Source organism: Diabrotica virgifera, chromosome 5 (genome assembly GCF_917563875.1).
Source record: "Diabrotica virgifera virgifera chromosome 5, PGI_DIABVI_V3a".
NCBI lineage: Eukaryota > Metazoa > Arthropoda > Insecta > Coleoptera > Chrysomelidae > Diabrotica > Diabrotica virgifera.
The window spans coordinates 164,466,314-164,490,457 of NC_065447.1; the positions used below are offsets into that span (position 1 = coordinate 164,466,314).

Here is a 24,144-nt window from a genome sequence, read left to right on the forward strand (position 1 = left end):
TTCTATTTTTTATTAATCTTTCTAACGTCTTTAGGAAGCAAGAAGCTAGGGATATTGGTCTATATGAACTATAAGAATTTTCTGGTTTTCCAGGTTTTTTAATAGGTATTAGAATATATTCCTTCCAACTCTCTGGAATTTGTGACGTGTCATTCCAAATTTCATTAAAAATATGTAATAATGATATTTTATATTGAAGTGGTATATGGTATATCATGGAATATGAAATATTGTCTTTACCTGGAGCACTGCTATTTTGTTGACTAAGTACTCGATCTAACTCCCACAATTTAAATGGTTGTTCTAAGCCAAACTTATCCCTTGAAACTGTTTCGCTGTATTCTGGAAAATATTGGGAAGGTACCCACTGAGGAGATATTTTATTATGAAATTCATCTAGCCAGCTTGAATTTGGATTTATTGGAAACTTGTTGGACTGTTTGCGGTTTTTAAAGGCGTTTACTTTCTTCCATACTTCACTGATTTTTGTTTTTGAGTTAAGGCTTTCGCAGTACTCTATCCAATTCTGTTTTTTCTTTTGCTTGAAGAGTTTTTTTGCGACAGCATCAAGTCTCTTAAATTCAAATAAATTATTCCTTGTAGGGTTTTGTTTATATTTTCCGTATGCAATTTTACGGTTATCAGCAGCAGTTTTACAACTTTCGCACCACCATTGGTTTGAGATTTGTCTCTTATGTATGACGTTAGATGAAAACTTCGGTATTGCTAAATTGGCTGCTTTATTGATGTTTGCTATTAACTGTTGATAATTACCGGGAGAATTTTCAGCTTCTAGTACAGAGGTGTATAAGTCCCAATCGGCCTTGTTAAGATTCCAGATCTTATGAAAGTTTTCAGTTGGAGATGAAGTTGTATTATCTGTTTCCATGTTTATGATAATCGGAAGATGATTGGATCCATGAGGATCTTGTAAGACACTCCACGTTAAAAAATTTGAAAGATCTTGAGTACAAAATGTTAAGTCAATAGCAGATGGACTGTTACTAGTTGCTAATGTGGGCGACCCATCATTCAGACATATCAAATTACAATGATCAATACTTTCTAAAAGTTTTTTACCATAATTGTCTTCAATTTCACAGCCCCATGCGATACTGTGGGCATTAAAATCGCCACCAATAATAAAAGGCTTAGGAATATCTGTAAAGAATTCCAACCATTGTCTTTCAGATATCTGGGTTTTTGGTTCAATGTATACTGAGACAATAGTAATAGGATTTTTGTTTCGAAAAATTTGAACTGAAATACATTTATGAGTGAAAGGATGTCTATTTTTAAGATTTATTTCTTCACATCTTATGTTTGATTTTAATAAAATGGCAGTTCCACCATACCCGTCTGCACGATCCGATCTAAAGCAATTATAACCTTTAAAATTATAATAGTATTTTGATTTAAACGAGGTTTCTGAGAGTAATGCTATGGAAATTTGATTTTGATATAGCAGATATTCTAAATTTACTTTATTAGCTACTGCTGAACGACAATTCCATTGCAGCATATTCATATTTGTGATGTCTGCGAATTTGAAGACAAGGGTTGGTTTACATGATTACTAATTAATTGAACTATTTCTGACTCTGATACATTAAAATTGTTTGTTTGTTTTATATTATTTATAATATTGAGAACTACTTCTAAAACTAAACTTATTGTTGAATTTAATTCCTCTGATTGTGATTTTACTCCAACTGAGTTTTTTAAATAATGTTGACTATTAAAAATTCCTCCCGAGACAAAAGATGAGTTTGGTTGAGAAAGAATTTCTTGTCTTGAAATTTCAATGGGATTAGGGCTAATTGGCCTGTGCCTTTTGTTTGGGCTTGAAGATGTAGGAGAAGAAAACATGTAATTAGTAAAATTATTTTTATACGATTTGGGTTGTAAATTCTGGGTCTGCGAGAATTGTGGTTGAGAAGAATGAGACTGTATTATGCTAGATGGGGTAAGTCCAGATTGAATCCGTTGGGGATAATTTGTCGAGGAAATTACACTATTTTCCATGACAGAGGTATTAAGAGCGACTATGTTGGCGTATGTATTTTTTGGGACCTGTTTATTTGCATCAAAGAAATTAACATTGGAAGAACTCATGGTTTCCTTCACAATTTTTTGCCTTTTAAATTCTGGACAAGAAGATAAATTAGTTGTAAGGTGATTTCCTTGACAGCTAAAGCAACGTGGTAGGTAGTCAGTACTAGTACAATCTTTTGTGGTGTGGGATTCCTGACATTTACTACATCTCGGTCTACTTCTACACTGACTACCTAGGTGGCCGAAACGGAGGCAGTTATAACATAATAGTACCTTTTGTTTGTAGGGTTCTACTTCCTTAATAACCTTATTAATAGAAATATATTTTGGCAAAATTTGGGATTTAAAAGTAACAATGCAAGACTTAGTAGCAACATATTCTATTGACTTACCTTCACCTGTAATTTTTTCTACTTTACGGTTTATTCTTTTGACGTTAGAAACTTCAAAATTGCAATGTTGATCAAATGGTTTTATTTTACCTTTTATATACTCATCCGAAAAGTCTTGTTCAATATCTCTAATGACGCCCTGTCTATGGAGAATAAATTTTGGAATGTACAATACAAAGTTATTTTTAACAAAAATGTTATCGTTTTTATGAGTTATTAGAAAATTTGCTGATTTATAATCTTTTAACTTGATTCTAATCCTATTCCGACCTATAGAATCAATACTAATAATTTTGTTATCTATTTGCGGGAAGTTAGAGAGAATTATATCTCCAATTTTGAGAGCATTTAATTTGCCTTTGAATTCAGTTGTATTATTTTCAACATAAATATGGTATGGCCCTAAATCAGTACTTACATACACAAATTCCTCTCTTTCTTTTGACATAATATTGTCGATTTTATCATTTGTTGACGAATTTTGATTAATTAATAAATTATTATCAGTACTTACCGGATTATTTTCATTACAAATGTTATTTTTATTAAAGGTTGTCACCTGTCCGACTGGATAAATATCCATACTTACATCTTTAATTAAACTTATCTTTTTTTGAGGTATATCTGGGGGTACAGGGTCAGGGGGTTTCCCCCCGACTTGCAGGTCCATTTAATTGGTTTTGAACACTCTATCCAAACTTCCTTATATACCACCAAATTTGAACAACTATTTTAAGACACAATTTTAATCGGATATTGTTTAATTTGGTTTTACTCTTGCCGATAAACACGTCTGAATCGTAGGTGAACTACAGTAGAACTTTAATGAAAAAAAAAAAACGCTAAAAACTAATATTTTCTTCGGAGAAATTTAAAATATTGGTTTTCACTTTTTTATAAAGAACTATGTAAAAATATATTTACTTAAAAAATAGCACAATGGTTATTATTTATATCTGATCCAACATATGCCATAGCATAAGGCAGCTCAAACGACGAAGGAGCGAGATAAAAGATAAAGATAAATGCACATTGTCAACAAGCAGAAAAAAATGTGTATAATATTGTGCAATACCAAAAAAGATGTTGATTGTGCGCAAGATAGTTGCATCCCCAATGACTAAATCTGGCATATAATCTGGCGTCCATATGGCATAAAAAAAGCACGACGATATTCTTTGCAAAAACACGAGCTTGTACACCTTTATTTTTTCCATTCATGTTAGAGCCACTGTCATATCGTTGGCCTTACAATCATCTAAATTCAATTAAAAATAATTTATTATTTTTTTACTACTTATCTCATATAATGAGTAGGACTATGATTCGATACTTAGAGCCAAACTATCGAAAGCAATGGAAGACATCGAAGTTCCACGAATATTAATAAGAGCAGTAAAAGTAGTCTACAGGACTAACAAAGTAACTATCAAAATGCATAATAGAATATGCAGTCCATTTAAGATAACTCAGTGAAAATTGCTTAAATCCTTATAGTCTGGGCTGATTATCGGAGAATAGGCCATTTTTGGGAAAAGTTATTTACCAGCAATTTTATTGCTGGAATCGAATTATAAGATCCTATATATTAATAATATAGGTATGCAAAGTCCTCAAATAGTGTGCTACTTTTTTTATAAACAAAATGGCGCCCGAAAATCGTGTTTTTTTCAATTATTGCTCTAGAACTCCGAAGATTTTAACTTTACAACAAAAACACTCAAATAAAAATTCACCGTGATTAAATTCTGCATAGAGACGTGTTTTTCCCGATCTGCTCCGACGAAAATTTTTCTCGGAAAATGCGGGTTTTCCCAACAAAATCTTTAATTTTCAAATAAAGTTTTAGATAAGTAATTATTTACCAATAATTAAATAATTTGGTGACTTAAAAGCCTTCTTAGTTTAGATTATAGTTCCAGAAGCTGGTGAAAATTAAACGAATATTTTAGCAACAATTCAATTGTTAATTAATAATTTACGGTCGCAATAATAACCAAAATAATTATGATACACTGATCAAACTTTGAACCCTTATAAAGATGAGATGCCTATTTAACATTTTGTCGACAAAATATAAATTTTTTATTTTTTTGCATAATCTTTAAATGTTTAAAAAAATAGTTATAAACAAATTAACGTTTCTCAGAAAGTTTTTATTATATTATAATTTTAAAAAATAGCTAAAATGCGCATTTTCAAATATCTTGAAAATGAATGCTTTAAAACTTTTTTGCAACCATTTGCAAAAAAGTTATGAAACAGCAAAGTAAACATACGATTACTACGGTGTTAATAATTTTTTTTAATTCTTTCAAAGCGTAGAAGTGAGTTTAAAGTACAAGCTAATTATTTATAAAACAATATCGATTATCAGCTTAATGGTTATATTTTAATTAAAGATTATAAATATATTTTTTTGTAATTTACACGCGCGAAAGTAGAATAATACAGTACCGTAGCTACCCGCCCACATACACAACTCGCGCGAGTTTAAGCGTGTCAGTCGCTTCGAGTGAACATTTTATCTCCGGCTCTGTATCAAGCCTACTTTCGCCCTAAAAATTACAAAAAAAAGTATTTTTAATCTTTGATTAAAATATAACCATTGCACTAATTTTTGACATTCTTTCTGAGTAATTAGATTGTACCATAGACTCACTTTTAAGCTTTGAAACAATTAAAACAAATTATAAACAATGGAGATATCGTATATTTATTTTGCTGTTTCCTAACTTTTTTGCAAATGGTTGGAAAATTTTTTTAAAGCATTCATTTTCAAGACCTATGAAATACGCATTTTAAGTATTTTTTAAAATTAGAATATAATAAACAATTTCTAAGAAATGTTAATTTGTTTATAACAATTTTTTTAAACATTTAAAGATTATGCAAAAAAATGAAAAATTTATATTTTGTCGACAAAATATTAAATAGGCACCAGACCTTTATAATCTTTCTAAGTTTGATCAATGTCTCATGATTATTTTGGTTGTTATTGCGACTGTAAATTGTTAATTAACAATTGAATTGTTGCTAAAATATTCATTTCATTTTAATCGGCTTCTGAATTTATAATCTATACCAAGAAAGCTTTTATTTCACCAAGCTATATAATTATTGATAAATAATTACTTTAAAAAAATTTATTTGAAAATTCGAGATTTTGTTGAGAAAACCCACATTTTCCGAGGAAAATTTTCATCGGAGCAAATCGGGAAAAACATGCCCTATGTAGAATTAAATTGGGGTGAATTTTTATTTGAGTATTTTTGGTGTAAAGTTAAAATCTTCGGAGTTATAGAGCAATAATTGAAAAAAATACGATTTGTCGGCGCCATTTTGTTTATAAAAAAAGTAGCACACTATCTGTGGACTTTGCATACATACCTATATTAATAATATATAGAATCTTATAATTCGATTAAAGTAATAAAATAGCTGGTAAATAACCTTTCTTTGTACTTTACTAATTAGACCAACGTATTATAACTGTTTTTTTTTTCAAAATTTAAAGATTATGCAAAAAAAAGAAAAATTTATGTTTTGTCGATAAAATCTTAAACAAGCATCTCATCTTTATAATCTTTATAAGTTTGATCAATGTATCATGATTATTTTGGTTATTATTGCGATCGTAAATTGTTAATTAACAATTGAATTGTTGCTAAAATTTTGGTTTAATTTTCACCGGCTTCTGGAATTACAATCTATACCAAGAAATCTGTGATGTCACTAAGTTATTTAATTATTGATAATTACTTACCTAAAACTTTATTTGAAAATTATAGTTTTTGTTAGGAAAACCCTCATTTTCCGAGGAAAATTTTCGTCGGAGCAAATCGTGAAAAACATATCTCTATGCAGAATTTAATTGCGGTGAATTTTTATTTAGGTGTTTTTGTTGTAAAGTTAAAATCTTCGGAGTTATAGAGCAATAATTGAAAAAAATACGATTTGTCGCCGCCATTTTGTTTATAAAAAAAGTAGCACACTATCTGCGGACTTTGCATACCTATATTATTAATATATAGGATTTTATAATTCGATTCCAGCAATAAAATTGCTGGTAAATAACTTTTCCATGAATTTTGCTAATTAGCCCAGAGTATTAGTAATATTCAGGGTGTTTCTAAATAAGTGCGACAAAGTTTAAGAGCTACATGAAAAAATAATGACAGTTTCTATAAACGTATGTCCGCAAATGCTTCGTTTCCGAGATACAGTCTGATGAAATTTTTCTTACAAACTGACGATTAATTTAGTGCTCTAAACCGGTTGAGATATATGCAAATGAAATTTGATAGGTTTTAAGAGATAATTATTGCCCATTTTTTTGACATAAAATTAAGAATTTTATATCTACCATTGGCGTGAATACGGGCAATAAACTGAAACTAATGGTCTGATTTTTTTAAAGAAAAAAAAGTACGCCTCTGAGATATTTCAAATAAAAAGTCATTTTGGAATTCCTCGTTTAATTTGTGATACAAAAATCTATCTTTCCTTTTTTTCATGCAACGCGCCGTTTTTATGCAAAAAATAAAACATCTTAACCTTACAAAGTATTCGAAATAAGTTTCTATAATATATTCATATGAAAAAAATTGTCATTTCTAATGCATTCATACCCAGTTTATTGGCAGACAAAATTGTTAAAAGTAGAAATAAATCACTTCTCAATGAAAGAATAGGTAAATTTATTTACTAACACGGATGGGAATAATAATTTTAAAAAATCACTTCAAATGCCTACTTACCGAAATTTATATAACATAAAAATAAAAAAAAATGGCCTACCTAATTAATACCACAATACCACAAAGTCTCAATACCTGACAAATCTTTGTTTTATTTCAATTTATTTATTACACACCCACGGACACACGCCACTCTTGTTAACGCAAAATTGACAGAAAAGAAAGACAAAATTATTTATTTAACTTTAACCATTGAGGCGTATATAACATTCCTGGCATAAAATATACAAGCGCCGGTATTATAATATCCCTGACTATTCATAAATTTGATCTTTGTCAATTTTTTAAAGTATGTATGTATTTACATTGTTACTATAAGTGATACGTAAGTACGTGACAAAAATGTCCTTTTAAAAACTGAACAAACTTTTAAGGTAGTAAAAAACATTTTAGTCTGCATTAATATTGTGTAGGTGATACAAATTCTTAGGCTGCATTACATTGATTAGAGAATTTTTGTTTTTGTCTATTAATCTTTTTTTGAGTTATTGATTCTGATTATAGCTACTTAGCAATAGTTTTCTTATAATTAAAATTATTATTCAATCATCTCTTAGGGATAATGTAATAATCATCACCTAATATAATTAAGAAAATTATAAAAAAAATAATGAAAGTCAAAATATTTTATTTTCATAAATTTTCAAAATTTTTATTTTCATCCACTCAAAATTTGGCGCCCCTCAAAATTAGGTGCCCCGGGCGGTCGTCCGGCTCGCCCGCTCCTTTATCCGGCGCTGATTATAACAAGAAGATTTATGAAGAAATGAATCTCTTTAATTTTTCATAAGATACAAAAATGTTTTATATAGTGTCCCAAAAGGAGCGGAACGGTCGAATATTGCGCGAAATGAACATCGGATCAAAAAACTGAAAAATATGTTTTCAATATTTCTAAAAAATCTATCGAATGACACCAAACACAAGCTGGCAAAGTTGGCAAAAAAAACAAAAAAATTACCGACTAAAATCACTAGACAGTTGTGTCTGAGTTTAGCGAAATGACTAATTCCGTTTTTATTTTGCTAATTCTGTATAAACAACAAACACAGTAAGAAAACACAAAGAATGTAAGTAAATAAGTTAAAGGGCAAAGGAATTTCAAAGCAATTCCTTTTTATTCCAATTTCCAAAATCATTTATAAAAGATATATTTTATTTAAAAATCCCTTAAAAGGCTACGTCACAGAACGTTTTCGAACTAAAAACTTCATCATCAGTGTTGTTAACAGGTTTTTATGCTTGAGCCACCAAAATATAAGGGTGAAAACCCTTTAAATACAATTATAGAAAGTTTACATTTTTATATTAAATTGAAAGTGATGTTTATGATAATCCTTTATATAACATCAGGCATCACAGCCATCACAGGCCTCCCCACACCACACGTAGGTTGCTTGTCCGAAACGTAGATTTTTAAAGTAATTTTTTAAAGTAATTTATAGGCCTGGAGCCCGCGTATCAAAAAAGTTGATTAATAGCAAGCTGAAAATTTGTTAATAGCTTAACAGTGTCTAGTCGGACAAACTTTGATGTACGGGAAGACTGGAACAGGGGAAGTTTTAATTGTGGAACAGTTTAAAAATTTGGAACGTCATTACGAAAACGTCCCATGTATTTTGTCGGACAGAACATCCAATTGATTTGTTACCCTTTCATTAAACTCTCATGCAAAAATCAGACTGCTATTACTAACCAACATGATTCCTGTCATCTGACATGTTCTTCGTGTTCCACTCAATGAAATGCCCAGTTGGTGATAAACAGCAGTCTGATTTTTGCATGAGAGTTTAATGAAATGGTAACAAATCAATTGGAAGTTCTGTCCGACAAAATACATGGAACGTTTTCGTAGTCTGACGTTCCAAATTTTTAACCTGTTCCACAATCAAAACTTCCCGTGTTCCAGTGTTAATATACATCTAAGTTTGTCTGACTAGACACCGTTAAGCTATTATAGTTATTAAGGTAACAAGGGTATTATAAGGTTAATAACTCTTGAGGTCAATGGTGCCAAAGGCCAAAGGCCCTCTGTATACAGGGTGAGGCAAATAAAGGGCCTATTAGAAATATCTCGAGAACTAAAGGCAACAGAATCATGAAAATTGGAATAAAGGGCTTTTGAAGGATGATCTATTAAATGAAAATATTTTCATCTCTTTGCAACTTCCGGTTATACCGGAAGTTGCTAATAACTTCGTTTTTTTTTAATGGGACACCCTGTATATTTTTACATTTTTGGATTCTATTCGATGTTTTCTTTCTTAAAGTATGAGGTTTTGTAATATTATACAGGGTATTTTAAAAGATAATTACGTTTTTTTATTAATTTCGTAGCAAAATTAACACCCTGTAGAATTGTAGTAGTTTGACATCTAAAACTCTACTTACGTTCAAATGATTTTTAATATACTCTACTATTGTTAAGAATCATTAGTATAGCTAAATTTGAGCTATTAGTATAGCTGAGTTTTCTTAAATGGAACACCCTGTATTTTAGTATTGTAATGAAATGATATTTTATGGTACTTCTTTATTTCTTAAGCATTCCCTATATCTAACTGCTTTAATTTGTGCTTAATTGCTAATCGCACCAACAATCTTAACTACATAGGTATTTTGATAGATAAACCATTATTGGTAATTTTAAGGACCAGTCTGGATTAATATGTATATATTTCTGAAGAATTATTTGGGATTGAGTATTTTCACGGCACACCTAATAAAATTTTACGTATTTTTTGGTGCAATTAATGTTTAGCTTGAATCACCAATAACTCACAAATTAAAGCAGTTAGGTATAGGGAATGCTTAAGAAATAAAAAAGTACCATAAAATATCATTTCATTACAATACTAAAATACAGGGTGTTCCATTTAAGAAAACTCAAAAAATACTCATTCTGAGTTTCGACCAACCCTGTATACTAAAATTAAAAATTTAGCTATACTAATGATTCTTAACAATAGTAGAGTATATTAAAAATCATTTGAACGTAAGGCGAGTTTTAGATGTCAAACTACTACAATTCTACAGGGTGTTAATTTTTCTACGAAATTAATAAAAAAAAACGTCATATTTTAAGAAACAAGACATCGAAGAGAATCCAGAAATGTAAAAATATACAGGGTGTCCCATTTAAAAAAACGAAGTTATAAGCAACTTCCTGTATAACCGGAAGTTGCAAAGAGGTGAAAATATTTTCATTTAATAGATCATCCTTCAAAACCCCTTCATTCCAATTTTCATGATTCTGTTGCCTTTAGTTCTCGAGATATTTCTAATAGGCCAGTTATCTGCCTCACCCTATATACGTTGATCGAAAGCGTTATTATCTATAATACCCGTGGTGCCTTCAACGTTTAACACTAGAAGCACCAATATTTTTGCATACCTAGAAGCACCGGAGCGATCAAGATGACGGGTATTTGAATTTTCTATCTCCAGTCGTTTTCCTATCGTTTTTTAATTGAAAAAAAAAACTATATTGAGTTAATAGGTAGTAACAAAAGACATTTAGTTAATTTAAATTAATTATTTAAGCACAATTTATGTAGTAACAAAATTTTTAAATTTTGCTTGTACAAGACCTATACACAAATTTTTTACATAGGTATATGACTTTCACATGTTTTATTTTAGTTTAAGTTCCCAGTTTTCCACTTCTTCTTCTTCAGGTGCTATCTCTGCTACGTAGGTTGGAAATTATCATAGGTAGCTATTTTGAGTAAGTATAGCTCTGAATAGTTGTTTTGAGCTGCATCCAAACCTCAGCCATGAAATTCGTCTTCTTCCGATGCTTCTTCTGCTATCTACCCCTCCTTGCATTAATTATGAGTCATAGGAAGCCATACTTCTCGCTCCGCTTCACATGTCCGAGATATTGTAGCTTTTGTCACTGCCTACGTTTATTATTTGATTGAGGTGTTGTATCTCTGATTTGTTTCCGTTGATATTGTCCTGCACTTAGTCAGACGATCTTGTCGCAATACTTCTGCTAACTGAAGTAGGAAAGTTTGCCCAGATATTTGACAACCAGTAACTTCCTTATACAGAATCCAAGCATTTATTCCTACCATATCTAAGATATTAAAAAAAGCCTGCAACGGCCATCTTCTTGAAGCTGATTTGGTTGAGCACTGTATGGCCATCTGATCTACAACGTCTACTCCGTATTTTGTATGGTTGTAGTAGGTAATGGTTTTAGGTCTCTCCTTTTTGTCTATGCCTATTTCAATATTGCTTGAGTATAGAGAATTCAGTGCTAGAACATTTTTGATCATTTTTCTCTGGTACACCTGGTTTCCCTGGTTAGCTCAAGTCTTCGTGTATAAAAATTTTTGATTTGTATAATTCCATCTTTTCGTTTTTTATTGACGGAGGAATATCCTTTCTTGCTCGTTTTATTGTTCCAGTACTGCTGGTAGCCTTCTTTCGTAATACTTTTTATGTATCGTGACATTTCTTCCCTTATTCATAAATGGGCCCATTAGACCGCTAATTACATGTTCCCCTAGAAGTTGATTGTCTGGTCGTTGTTCATCTTTCCGTAGGTAAGGAAATCCGTGCAATAAATATTTGGACTAGACATTAGCTGTAAGCCAGATTTGATTCCAAACTTATCGGCGGTTTATACGCCATATACTGGGTGAAGTGACATCTTGCCTTTGTGGGAAAAGCTGTTCGTCGATAGATATATTTTAGCCAGTTGTAGGTGTAGCAAAATATACAATTCTCTATAAATAAGTTCCATATTGCCGACGCAAGTGCAAATTTATCTGTTGATCATCGCTCAGATCTGGTACTTCTCCTCCGTAATAAGGACCGCATTTTTTCTAGATAGACATCAACATATTCAACAAGTAATTACACTAAGTACCTACCTGCAAAAGAGAACTTGTAATCCTTAAATAGATGTAGCAAAGTCCTAAATTTTTAAGTTTCTAGAATAACTATGAATAAATAGTATTACACAGGGTCAAAAATAGAAAGCAGTCAAAATATCCGCCCTGGTGCTTCTAGGTATATGTTAACACATCCCAAAAAGTAATTACACTAAGTACCTGTAAAGGAGGAATTATAATCCTCAAGTAGATCTAGGAAAAGTCCTAAATTATCAACTTTCTAAAACAACTAGGAATAAGTAATACAGAGGATCAAAAATAGAAAGCAGTCAAAATGACCGCTCTGGTGCTACTTGTGTTAATGTCCGACTAAATTATTCTTTATATGCAAAAAAATTTGAATGAATTTTGAATTAATTAGTTTCCAAATAAGTACATTTACCCGTTGATTGAATACACGAATGTGTAATATTCAATCAACGATTTACCAGCAGTAGTCGTAACGTAATTGTGGTAACCATAGTTTTACTTAGGTTGTTATTTGTCAACTTGACAGTATTTAACTAGTTATTTAAATTTAATACCCTAGGGTGTTATTTTTTAAAATAACGCCCTAGGGTCATATATTATACTTAACTAACTTCGAAATCATGTCATTATTTGTCAAATAATATACCAGTCAGACATTAACAAATTTTCAGCTTGCTATTAATCAACTTTTTTTGGTACGCGGGATCCAGGTCTATTACTAAAACTTATTAATATAACCAATTTTGTTATAGGTAGCGTAGCTATAAAACAAGGGATGTTTTAGTTGGAATAATTTGATTTATCCTTGGTTTTTCGATGAACATCAAAAAAATAACTTACATCTTATTTTAGGTATTATTATTCTTAGGGGCAATATGCAGCCATAAGCTGGTGGTATCCTTTTGTCTAGGCGTAAAACTAGCATCAAGTTCCTCCATTTCATTGCAACGACAGTTTTCTTATATTCTTATTTTCTCTGGTGGGTCATCAGTTGGAATATTAGTGGGTATGGCAGCATCGACTATCCATAGCAGCGTAACAAGTTATGTGATACCAATACTACAGGTAAGATATTATACATAATATGTATAATATTATAGTTCTTTATATTAGTGCAGTCACTGAAGGTTTTCAGCTCCGATTTCGTTGAACCTTCATCGGTTTTCATGAAAATTGGTGAGTAGTTAGAGGATACCCCAAGAAACAAAGGTGACATAACGCCAAATTGCGCTTTTACCCTGGGGGTGGATGCCGCCCCTTCTCGGGGGTGAAAATTATTTTATTAAAAATAATACCATAAGTCGATAGAGGGGCGAATTCTAATAGTATAAGAGCTGTGAGACATTTTTGAGTAGGTATTTTAGGCAACCTGAAAATTTTTCAGGTGACGTTTCTATGATAGCCTAATACAAAAATGCCGGTCTGGCTGTAGGGTAGCGGTTATTTTCCCCAAAAATCCCCCCCAAATTTAAAAAAGGGTAAAAATTTTTATTACAAAAAATATCATTGATATGACTTGAAAGTAAATTTAAATATTCAAATATAAAGAAAATAAACAGACCAGGCGATTTGAGGGCAATTTTAACTCTGCAAGATACTTTCATGGGCGCCCCAGGATTATTTTCTGGGGGTGCATCTGAACTTCAAAAGATTTCATCTGAATCTGTACATACTATTAACTAGTATAAAATATACAACTATACATGCATTGCTATGTACATTCCTTCCGGACAGGGAGGTGCAATTGTTATTTTGACAGGGTATTTTTTAATTTAAAAATAAATATTCTAAAAAAGACAGGTTTTTTGTGGTGAAATTATCCAATTGCCATGTGATCAAATAAATTACGCGTGCATATAAATGAAACCGCTATAGGTAAGCAGCAGTGTGAGAAAGAGCGTATACCGATAGCTGTTTGCGTCCTCTGTTGTAGCTGAGCGAGTCCGTTCGCTCGAGAAAATCACGTGACCTGGCGATATCCATGTTGTTGTGCCTCGTAACGTTAGAGTAATTATTATATATATTTTAGTTTTTTAAGTAATTTTTCGTAATTAAAGGAAAATACTACGTAATATACAATAGATTTTGCCAATATGATAGAAAAAGACAAATTTGTTATTATAAATATATAGGTAGAAAAGTATAAAACTATAAACTAAATTTATTCTGTGTCCGAATCTTGTACTTCTTCTTCAAACTCCTCATCTGAGCTTAAATGTTCATTCTCTTCTTCTTCGTCAGACCCCCCTCGAGACTCAGATTCTTCTTCTACATGATCTGTAAATAGTTGTAATATGTATTTAGAATTAATTAAAAATTAATCAGTGATTAAAAATTAATCAGTGATTAATTAATTGAGTTGCTACGTATTCTCTGTCCTTTTATACGAAGTCGAAGCCTGGACAATCACGGGCGCATCTGAAGAAAGACTTGCCATTGTTGAGATGTGGTGTTATCGAAAAATGTAAAAAATATCATGGACACAAAAATTAACAAACAGGGAAACATTAAGAAAAATGAAAAAGGCAAAAGAAATACTCAACACTATGAAGGAAAGAAAAATAAGCTAAAATAAATATACATTATCTTCTTCTTCGTCAGACTCCCCTCGAGACTCAGATTCTTCTACCTGATCTGTAAATAGTTGTAATATGTATTTATAATTAATGAAAAATTCATTAGTGATTAATTGATTGAATTGCTACGTATTCTTACTTATATAACCAATGCTTAATACTTTTACTTATATAACCAATCACATCACGTTTTTTATTTCTTAGTATATGAAAAAAGTAGCTCATGTTTCTTTCCTTCATAGTGTTGAGTATTTCTTTTGCTTTTTTCATCTTTCTTAATGTTTCCGTGTTTGTTACGTGTGTCCATGATATATTTAACATTATTCGATAACTCCACATCTCAACAACGGCAAGTCTTTCTTCAGATGCGCCCGTGATTGTCCAGGCTTCAACTCTGTATAAAAAGGCATACATTACGTAGCAACTCAACTAATTAATCACTAATTAATTTTTAATTAATTATAAATACATATTACAACTATTTACAGATCATGTAGAAGAGGAATCTGAGTCTCGAGGGGAGTCGAGGACGAAGAAGAAGAGAATGAATATTTAAGCTCAGATGAGGAGTTTGAAGAAGAAGTACAAGATTCGGACACAGAATTAATTTAGTTTATAGTTTTATACTTTTCTACCTATTTTATTTATAACAATAAATTTGTCTTTTTCTATCATATTTGCAAAATCTATTGTATGCACGTATTATTTTTCTTTAATTAAGAAAAAGTTACTTACAAAACTATAATATATAATAATTATTCTAACGTTTCGAGAAACAGCAACATGGATATCGCCAGGTCACGTGATTTTTCTCTAGCGAACGGACTCGCTCAGCTACAACAGAGGACGCAAACAGCTATCGGTATACGATCTTTCTCACACTGCTGCTTACCTATAGCGCTTTTCATTTATATACACGCGTAATTTGTTTGATCATCTGGCAGTTGGAAAATTTCACCAAAATAACCTGTCTTTTTTAGAATATTTATATTTAATATTAAAAAATACCCTGTCAAAATAACAATTGCACCTCCCTGTTCGGAAGGAATGTACATAGCTATGCATGTATAGTTGTATATTTTATACTTGTTAATAGTATGTACAGATTCAGATGAAATCTTCTGAAGTTCAAATGCAACCCCTGAAAATAATCATGGGGCGCCCATGCAAGTATCTTGCAGAGTTAAAATCGCCCTCAAATCGCATGGCCTGTTTATTTTCTTTATATTTGAATATTTAAATTTTCTTTAAAGTCACGTCAATGATATTTTTTGTAATAACCATTTTTACCATTTTGTTTAACTTTGGGGGGGATTTTTGGGGAAAATAACCGCTACCCTCCAGCCAGACCGGCATTTTTGTATTAGGCTATCATGGAAGAGTCACCTGAAAAATTTTCAGGTTGCCTAAAATACCTACTCAAAACTGTCTCACAGCTCTTGAACCATAAGCAAAATTTGTTATATGAAGTTATTAACATAAATTAATACTTTTTGAGTAATTAAAGATCAAAGGTTTTATATTTTCATAAAAAATGCATGTTTTAAAGCTGTTTTTTCCTTATAACTCAAAAACTATAAGCTTTTACAAAAAGTTATTATTACCAACATTGAAGATAATAACAAATTGAATACACTCCTAACTTAAAGAACTAAACTAATGTTAGTTCAAAGTGAGTTATGGGTAATTGAATGTATATTGTTTTCGACGAGTACTCAAATCTAAGTACATATTCAAGCTTAAATAACGGGAAAACGATGCATTTTATAAAATATACCTTCTAAACACTTGTCAAAGTACTTTGGAATAACTATCAAATTAATCAAATTATATCCAAAGGAAGTTAATAGCATCAAAATTAAGCAAGTTATGATGAAAATAAGAGAACCCTTTCGATTTTTTTTGGAAAAAGTGAAAAATTAAACATATACCATTTCCACAAAAATTAAAATTTATAGTAATCCTTACAATAATTTCTTTAAATTGCCATAAGTAATTATCTCAACGATTTTCACCGGTTTAAATGGATATTTTTGAAAAAAAAAGATGTAATTTAAAAAAATCAGAATTTTTAAAGCTATCATAATTTCATATTTTTTTGATAATAACTCCAAAAACACTCAATATACGTAAAAAATTATATATAACCATATTTTAGTTTTTTGTGCCAAATATTTTATCTTTTTAATTTTTTCTGTAGGGTAAAAAATAACCGAGATAGAAACGTTTAAAGCTTAAATTTTGCTGCGAGAACCATGTAACCGGGGAAATGTAACCTTTTATTTTTAAAAAAGTAAGGGGTTTAAAAGATTAAATTCAACGTGGTTTAATAGCCCTTGGAATTAACTTTTAAATGGTTTTTAGGTGAACCTGATATCGTAAGAATTACCGGAGTTATTAAAAAAAACATAATATTTTATAGAAAAATTTTTAAAAGATAAATTTTGAAAAATTTTGGTGCATCAATTTTAATGCTATTAGGTTTGTTCTAGCAAGCAGTCAAACTAGTCAGAAACCGTCAGCAAACAGTTGGTCAGTGAGAGAACATAATACAGTCACCAGTGCTATTCCCTCTACTCGCGCTGGTCGACTATTCGCTCAAATTCGCTGATGGTTTCAAACCGTTTGAAACTGATGCTAGAACAAACCTATTGACTCGTTTGGGAGCTCATTTGATAGATATTTCTAAGTACTTTGACAAATTAATGTTTAATAAGTTTATGTTATAAAATGCATAATTTTCCCGTTATTTAAGCTTGCATACTTAGATTTGGGTACTCGCCGAAAAAAATATACCTATATTCAATTACCTATAACTCACTTTAAGTTAAGACTAAAAGGTTTTTCTAGTAAGCGGTTTGTTTCGTTTTTTATTAGCTTTAATTTTGGTAATAATAACTTTTTTATAAAAACTTATAGTTTTTGAGTTATTTGTGAAAAATCGGTTAAAAACATGTATTTTTCTCACGAAAAATTAAAATTTTTGATCTTTAATAACTCAAAAAGTTTTGATTTATTTTAATAACTTTATATAACAAATATTGCTTAGAATTTGTCCCTCTATCGAATTATGGGATTATTCTTAATAAAATAATTTTCACCCCCGAGAAGGGGTGGCATCCACCCAAAGGGTAAAAGCGCAAATTGACACCATGTCACCTTTGTTCCTTAAGATATCCTCTAACTACTCACCAATTTTCATGCAAACCGATGGAGGTTCAACGAAATCGGAGGTAATAGCTCATATCCACCTTCAGTAACTGCACTATATGGTTTTAATGAAAAGTTTTTAATACATATTGCACCTCCGCTTCAAAAAGTGTCACAACTCAAGAAAAAATGAAAAACAGTTTTATTGCACCAACAGTTTTTGATAAAACTACAAAATCCTATCTCAAAAAGTGTTACGTCTATGATTCAAGTATTTGTCGTTAGATGACACTAGCGTCATTATATGGTTAACCAAAATCAACGATTCACTGAACATAACAATCACATATCGGCTTGTCCGCTTGTCCATCTAAGATCTGTATAACGCGCCGTTTGTCGAGTTAAGCCAGTATATTATTATGTGATTGTTTTATTCAAAAGAATCTGTGAATGTGCTCAAGAAAAGTGACACCTTTATTTTTCTTTTTGCAGTATTTTTTATTTACGTTTAAGTTATAGTCTAGGCGCCAAGTAGAGGTCACCGTGTCCTTTTCAATTCTGATGGACAAACTCAACGGTTTCTTGGCTGCTGATTACGAATTTCGAGGGTGGATTTCGATCCTAGTAGTCAAAAAATTGTTATAAACAATTTAATTGTTTATAAGGCTCTGGCTCATAGACTAAAAGAGATAAAAAAATGTTTCAAATAAAATTTGTTTATTAATAAAAAACGAAGACAAAATCGATTACTAAACTTAAATCCAATAATTAGAACTCAAGATATTGTAAAATTAGTGCACAATGCGAATTGCACATTGCAAAATAAGTATTTTTCGAAGCTTTATCGATCGTAACTCGGCTTCTACGCTTGCAAATGAGCCTTAGAAGGTCTTATTTTCAAGCTGAATTAATAGGCTTCCAAACAAAGTTTGTTAAACTAAGTAAGTTATAATTTTCTTATATACACTATATAAAATTCTCTGTATTCTTCTATAAACATTTATACTTTAATTAACAATAATGATAGAAGAACTCAAAAGGAACAATTTGAGCTTACGAAAATGTTCGTAAGTTTATTTTTGGCCAAGATATCGATATTTAAATGGCGCGCTATGAGGCGCAAGATCGGCTCACCGCGTAAAGGTTCACGCGCTAACTTCTCGATGCAAATTATAATTTCTATGTACCTATACATACGTTATCTTCATTTTTCATTTTTGAAGATCCTAATAAAATTTTATCATATAATTCTTATAATTAAATCATCATACTGTACCTCGTATCACCTTTCATTCTATTTACTTTGTCTTCTATTTTTTGTACTAAATGAGAAAAAAAAACATTAAAAACTAATATTTCAGAAGTATAACTAAAAAGTAAGTTAATATCATTTATTAATACTATTTTTACAAACAATTTTTTTCATGCATCTGCATAGAGATATGCAGGGAATCTCAGCTATTTCACATCTGCTTAAGTTCTTAGAGAAATTTTTACAGTTACATGGTGATACTAAGTCTGTTATTGTAGGTAGTAAAACTAAAACTTTTTGGGGCTTCAGAGTCTCATTATCTATATGATATCCATATAAAGTCCTAGTTCTTTTGCTTGCAGCATCATCATGGCCCGTCAATTGCGTGTATGCCGCCACATCATAAATGCTCGTTTTATATGCAATAATGATGCTGCAAAAGAACTCGATCCATTTTATATGGATATCACATATTGGCTCATTTGCTTGCGTAGAAGCCGAGTTACGATCGATAAAGCGTCGAAGAATACTTAGATACTTGACTGTGAGCCGATCTTGCGCCTCATAGCGCGCCAATAAAATATCGATATCCTGGCCAAAAATAAACTTACGAACATTTTCGTAAGCTCAAATTGTTCCTTTTGAGTTCTTCTATCATTATTGTTAATTAAAGTATAATTGTTTATAGCTCAAATTTGCTTGAAACCCTTATAAACAAATTAATGTACAATTTTTTTAAGAAAATTATAACTTCAAACGGGTATAACTTTAAAACAAATAAAGATGAAGAAATTTAACAAACTTTGTTTGAAAGCCTCTTAATTAAGCTTTAAAACGAGACCTTCTAAGGCTCATTTGCATGCGTACAAGCTGAGTTACGATCGATAAAGCTTCGAAAAATACTTATTTAGCAATTTGCATTGTGCACTAATTTTACAATATCTTAAGTTCTAATTATTGGATTTAAGTTTAGTAAACGTTTTTTTCTTTGTTTTTTATTAAGGAACAAATTTTATTTGAAACATTTTTTTTATCTCTTTTAGTTTATAACCCAAGCCTTATAAACAATTTATGAACAATTAAATTGTTTATAACAATTTTTTGACCGCTCGGATGGAAATTCACCCTCGAAATTCGTAATCAGCAGCCAAAAATCCATAAGAAACCTTTGAGTTTGTCCATCAGAATTGAAAAGGACACGTTGACCCCTCTGGCGCTTAGACTATTACCTACATAATTAAAAAAAATAAGTTTGTTAACCAGATAATAATAATGATGTTATATTCTGTACTGCTAAAACCACTTTTAATAAATAAGTTTTATGTACCTACTTATTTAGGCGCGATTAAGAAAAATGTCGACAGTGAATTTTTATAAAAGCGACAGTATGAAGTACGCGTACACCGACCGACAGGACAGTATGAAGATAGTTGCTAAATATTTCAAATAAAGTGTGAAAAAATATATTGGTGTTTTTAGTAAATATATTTATTATAATTTTTGTGTCTTATTTGGATTTGTTTTCGTTGGGAATAGGATAATTGATATTAAAATATGTTAAAAGAAAATTAAAAATGTGTGTAGAAATTCTGAAAAGTAATCATTATTAGATACTATTTCAGGTTCTCTTAAGGAGGTAGCGCAAAATCTTGGTCCAATGCTATTTAAATGCATACATTTTTTTTAATACTGAGAAAACTAATAATATTGAAAAATTTAAACGCAGAAGGAAAGATTACATGATTAGGTACAGAGGGCCAAACGTCACTGGAAACTTTTATAATGTTTATTTTAAGTTACAGGGGTGAAAAAAAAATTTAGTGTGATTTTTAAGTTCAAATGTTTCATTCAAATGAAATTGTTTGTTTATTCTAAGGCCCTCTGTAATAATGTAATCTTTCATTCTGCGTTTCAATTTTTCAAAAATACTTATTTATTTTCTCAGGATTCGAAAAAATGAATGCATTTAAAAATTATTAGTACGAAATTTTGCGCCTACGCTTAAAATCAAATATTAGCAAAAAGCTATGAATATAATTTATAGGTGCATGCTCTATTCACAGACTATCAATTTCTCAGGATTCGAAAAAAAAATATTCAATTAAATAGCATTGGACCAAGATTTTGCCACTATTGTTAAAACATTATCCCATATAAAAAATATGTTTTCGAATGTAATATTATCTGAATTAATCGTGTTTTCTTGTTAGGTTTCATTTTTAACCGATTAATTTTGTTGAACGTCACAACTTTCATTATTTCTCTTCAATTAAGCACGTGTCCAATTAATCATATCCGACAATTAGTCATGAATGAGAAGGAAGAATTATATATTTTGTTGTATACGTATACCTATACTAAATTTACAATCAAGATATAGTAGAAATAAACAAACCAAGACAAACAATTAAAATTGTTAAAAATTTTACTTTAAAACCAAATTTTTTCAAAAATAAGCACTTTGAATCGATGAATCTTACAGATCATATTATAAACACAACATAAGTAAAGTAACTTGTTAAGCGGTAACGATTAATTTCATTTAAGTTGCTAATTGGGGGGTGATCTTCCTGATTTTTTTTCAGAACAAAAGGGACCCACTTTATTTTGAGCGTAACTTGCTTACATTTGATGCTAGAAACTTTTTTCATAAAAACAGAAATAAAGCTTTTTAAACGCTTTAAAAAAGTTGTAATGTGTTTTCCCCAAGAATGCTTAATTATTTGGATATTTCACATTGAATTATTCTATTTGGAATTTTTCGAATATGAACCTATTTTTCATTAGCTATAACTCTGCTTTTGCTAGGTATAGAGACCTAATACATACACCGTTTTTTTTTTCACTTTTTATAGGCTATAGTTTTGCTAAGAATATTTTTTTCAAAAAATGCTTACGTTTTGCAAAATTTGCGAAAAACCGTGTAAAATCGTGCTTATTTTGTTGAAAAATGAACATATTCACTTGCAAATAACTCGAAAAGTATTGATTTGGTGAAGAAACTCTATAGAACAAAAGTTGCTTAAAAAATTAGTCAGTTTATCCATTTCGGGACTTATCTTGGACATATATTTTTTCACCCCTGAGATGGGGTGAAACTCACCCCCAAGGCAAAAGCACACATCGGCACCATATCACTTTTTTTCTTTGACATGTTAGCTATGCGTATGCCAAATTTCATGTCAATCCAAGCGGTTCTTTAAAATTTACAGCAAAAACCGTAAAAGAATGTACTATAGCGCCGGCACTGGACCTAGGACAAACTAGTTTGGCCTACGCGCGATAGGACAAACTAGTTTGGCCTAGGCCATACTAGTTTATCCTAACGCGCTTAGGATAATAGGTTAGGCCTATGCCAAACTAGTTTGTCCTGAAATCGGGTTTGGCCGGTAACATATACATTGTAAATTATGATTCGGAAGTGCTTATAGTAGCATTTAACGTGTCTTGGTTTGTTTATTTCTAATGCATCTTGATTGTAAATTTAGTATAGTACCAACTAGTGCACACCACCCATATTTCGTTCGTCGTAACTCAGTATAATTAAACCGTTTAATTAAATTGTATCAAAACACAATGAAAATATAATTAGTGGAGTCAATAGAGATTTTACTTCGGAAAAAATCAAACAAGATAGAACTTTTTGTAGTTTGATTAAGAAATGTTTAATAAACAACATATCAAAAGAGCGTGCTTCATTTTTTTATTAAACAAAAAATGAACTGCGAAATTAGTTGCTTTTTTAAATATGTATCTACAAAAATATAAATCTTAGAAAAAAAACTGACTTGGCCATTGAAAAAGTCAGAAAATTTTACACAAAAAAACCTTATACATTTCTAAAATTAAATCTATATCGGCTATAATTTGTTATTTATAAGGCTAAAATCACCCTTCTCACAAACATTGGCGGACTGTATAGTATAGATAGGGTGAGGCAGATAAAGGGCCTATTAGAAATATCTCGAGAACTAAAGGTAAGAGAATCATGAAAATTGGAATACAGAGGTTTTGAGGTATGAACTATTTAATGAAAATATTTTGGTCTCTTTGCTACTTCCGGTTATACCGGAAGTAGCATAAACTCTATTTATGTTCAAGTGATTTTTAATATAGTCTATTATTATTAAAAATTATTAATATAGCAAAATGTTTAATTTTAGTATACAGGGTTGGTCGAAACTCGGAATGAGTATTTTCTGAGTTTTCTTAAATGGAACAACCTGTATTTTAGTATTGTAATGAAATGATATTTTATAATACTTTTTTATTTCTTAAGCATTCCCTATACCTGCTTTAATTTGTAAGTTATTCGTAATTTTTTAAGCCAAACATTAATTACAACAAAAATTACGTGAATTTATTAGGTTTGCCGTGAAAATATTACCTTACCTTTAGTTCTCGAGATATTTATAATAGACCCCTTATCTGCCTCACCCTGTATACTAGAGTTCCCCGAAGCACACGGTTGAGTTATTTTAATATAAGTCCTAAACTAATGGATCAGATGAAATTTTACAAATTGGACAAGAAAGAAGAACAATTAAGCTATCTTATAGTTATAATAATAAGAAATAACATGTATGGGCCTAAGCACGGTGTGGGCGGAAAGTGAGACTTGCGTGAATTTTGTTTAAAAATTATTTAAAAATGTGTAATATAGCTAATACAATTTTACTTATATAACTCTCAAATTTACACAACTTACTTTTCAAACATCTTACTAAATGATGTTTCATTCACAAAAAATCTCAACAATTTAATTCAAATGACACGGACGCCTCAAAAAATGTATTTTTTGAAAACTTCGTAGTTTTACAGAATTACGATCACTAAGAGGGTATTACTCAAGTTTCAACAGATACAACAATTTTATAGACGATTTTTTAAATCTTATTGAAGTCAACATTATTTTAATTTAGACATAAAACAAACAAATTCTTTTTAAAAAAAAATGTTTGTACGAAACTTTTAAAAAATAATAAATGTTAAAATAGTTATTTATGAAACAGTTCGTGAAGTATGCTTTTTGCGAACGCACGCGATTTTTAGAGCACGAGCGACAGCGGAGCGAGTGCTATAAAT

At 30.6% G+C, this 24,144-nt stretch overlaps 1 protein-coding gene across 1 annotated transcript in view; it reads left to right on the forward strand.

Annotated features, from left to right (window-relative positions):
• LOC126885201 (zinc transporter ZIP3-like) overlaps window positions 1-24,144 on the forward strand; it is a 186,194-nt gene that overhangs the window by 142,006 nt on the left and 20,044 nt on the right. Inside the window, exon 3 of the mRNA XM_050651650.1 lies at window positions 12,934-13,146. Coding sequence (XP_050507607.1) covers window positions 12,934-13,146 — 213 coding nt within the window. The remainder of the gene's footprint in view (window positions 1-12,933; window positions 13,147-24,144) is intronic.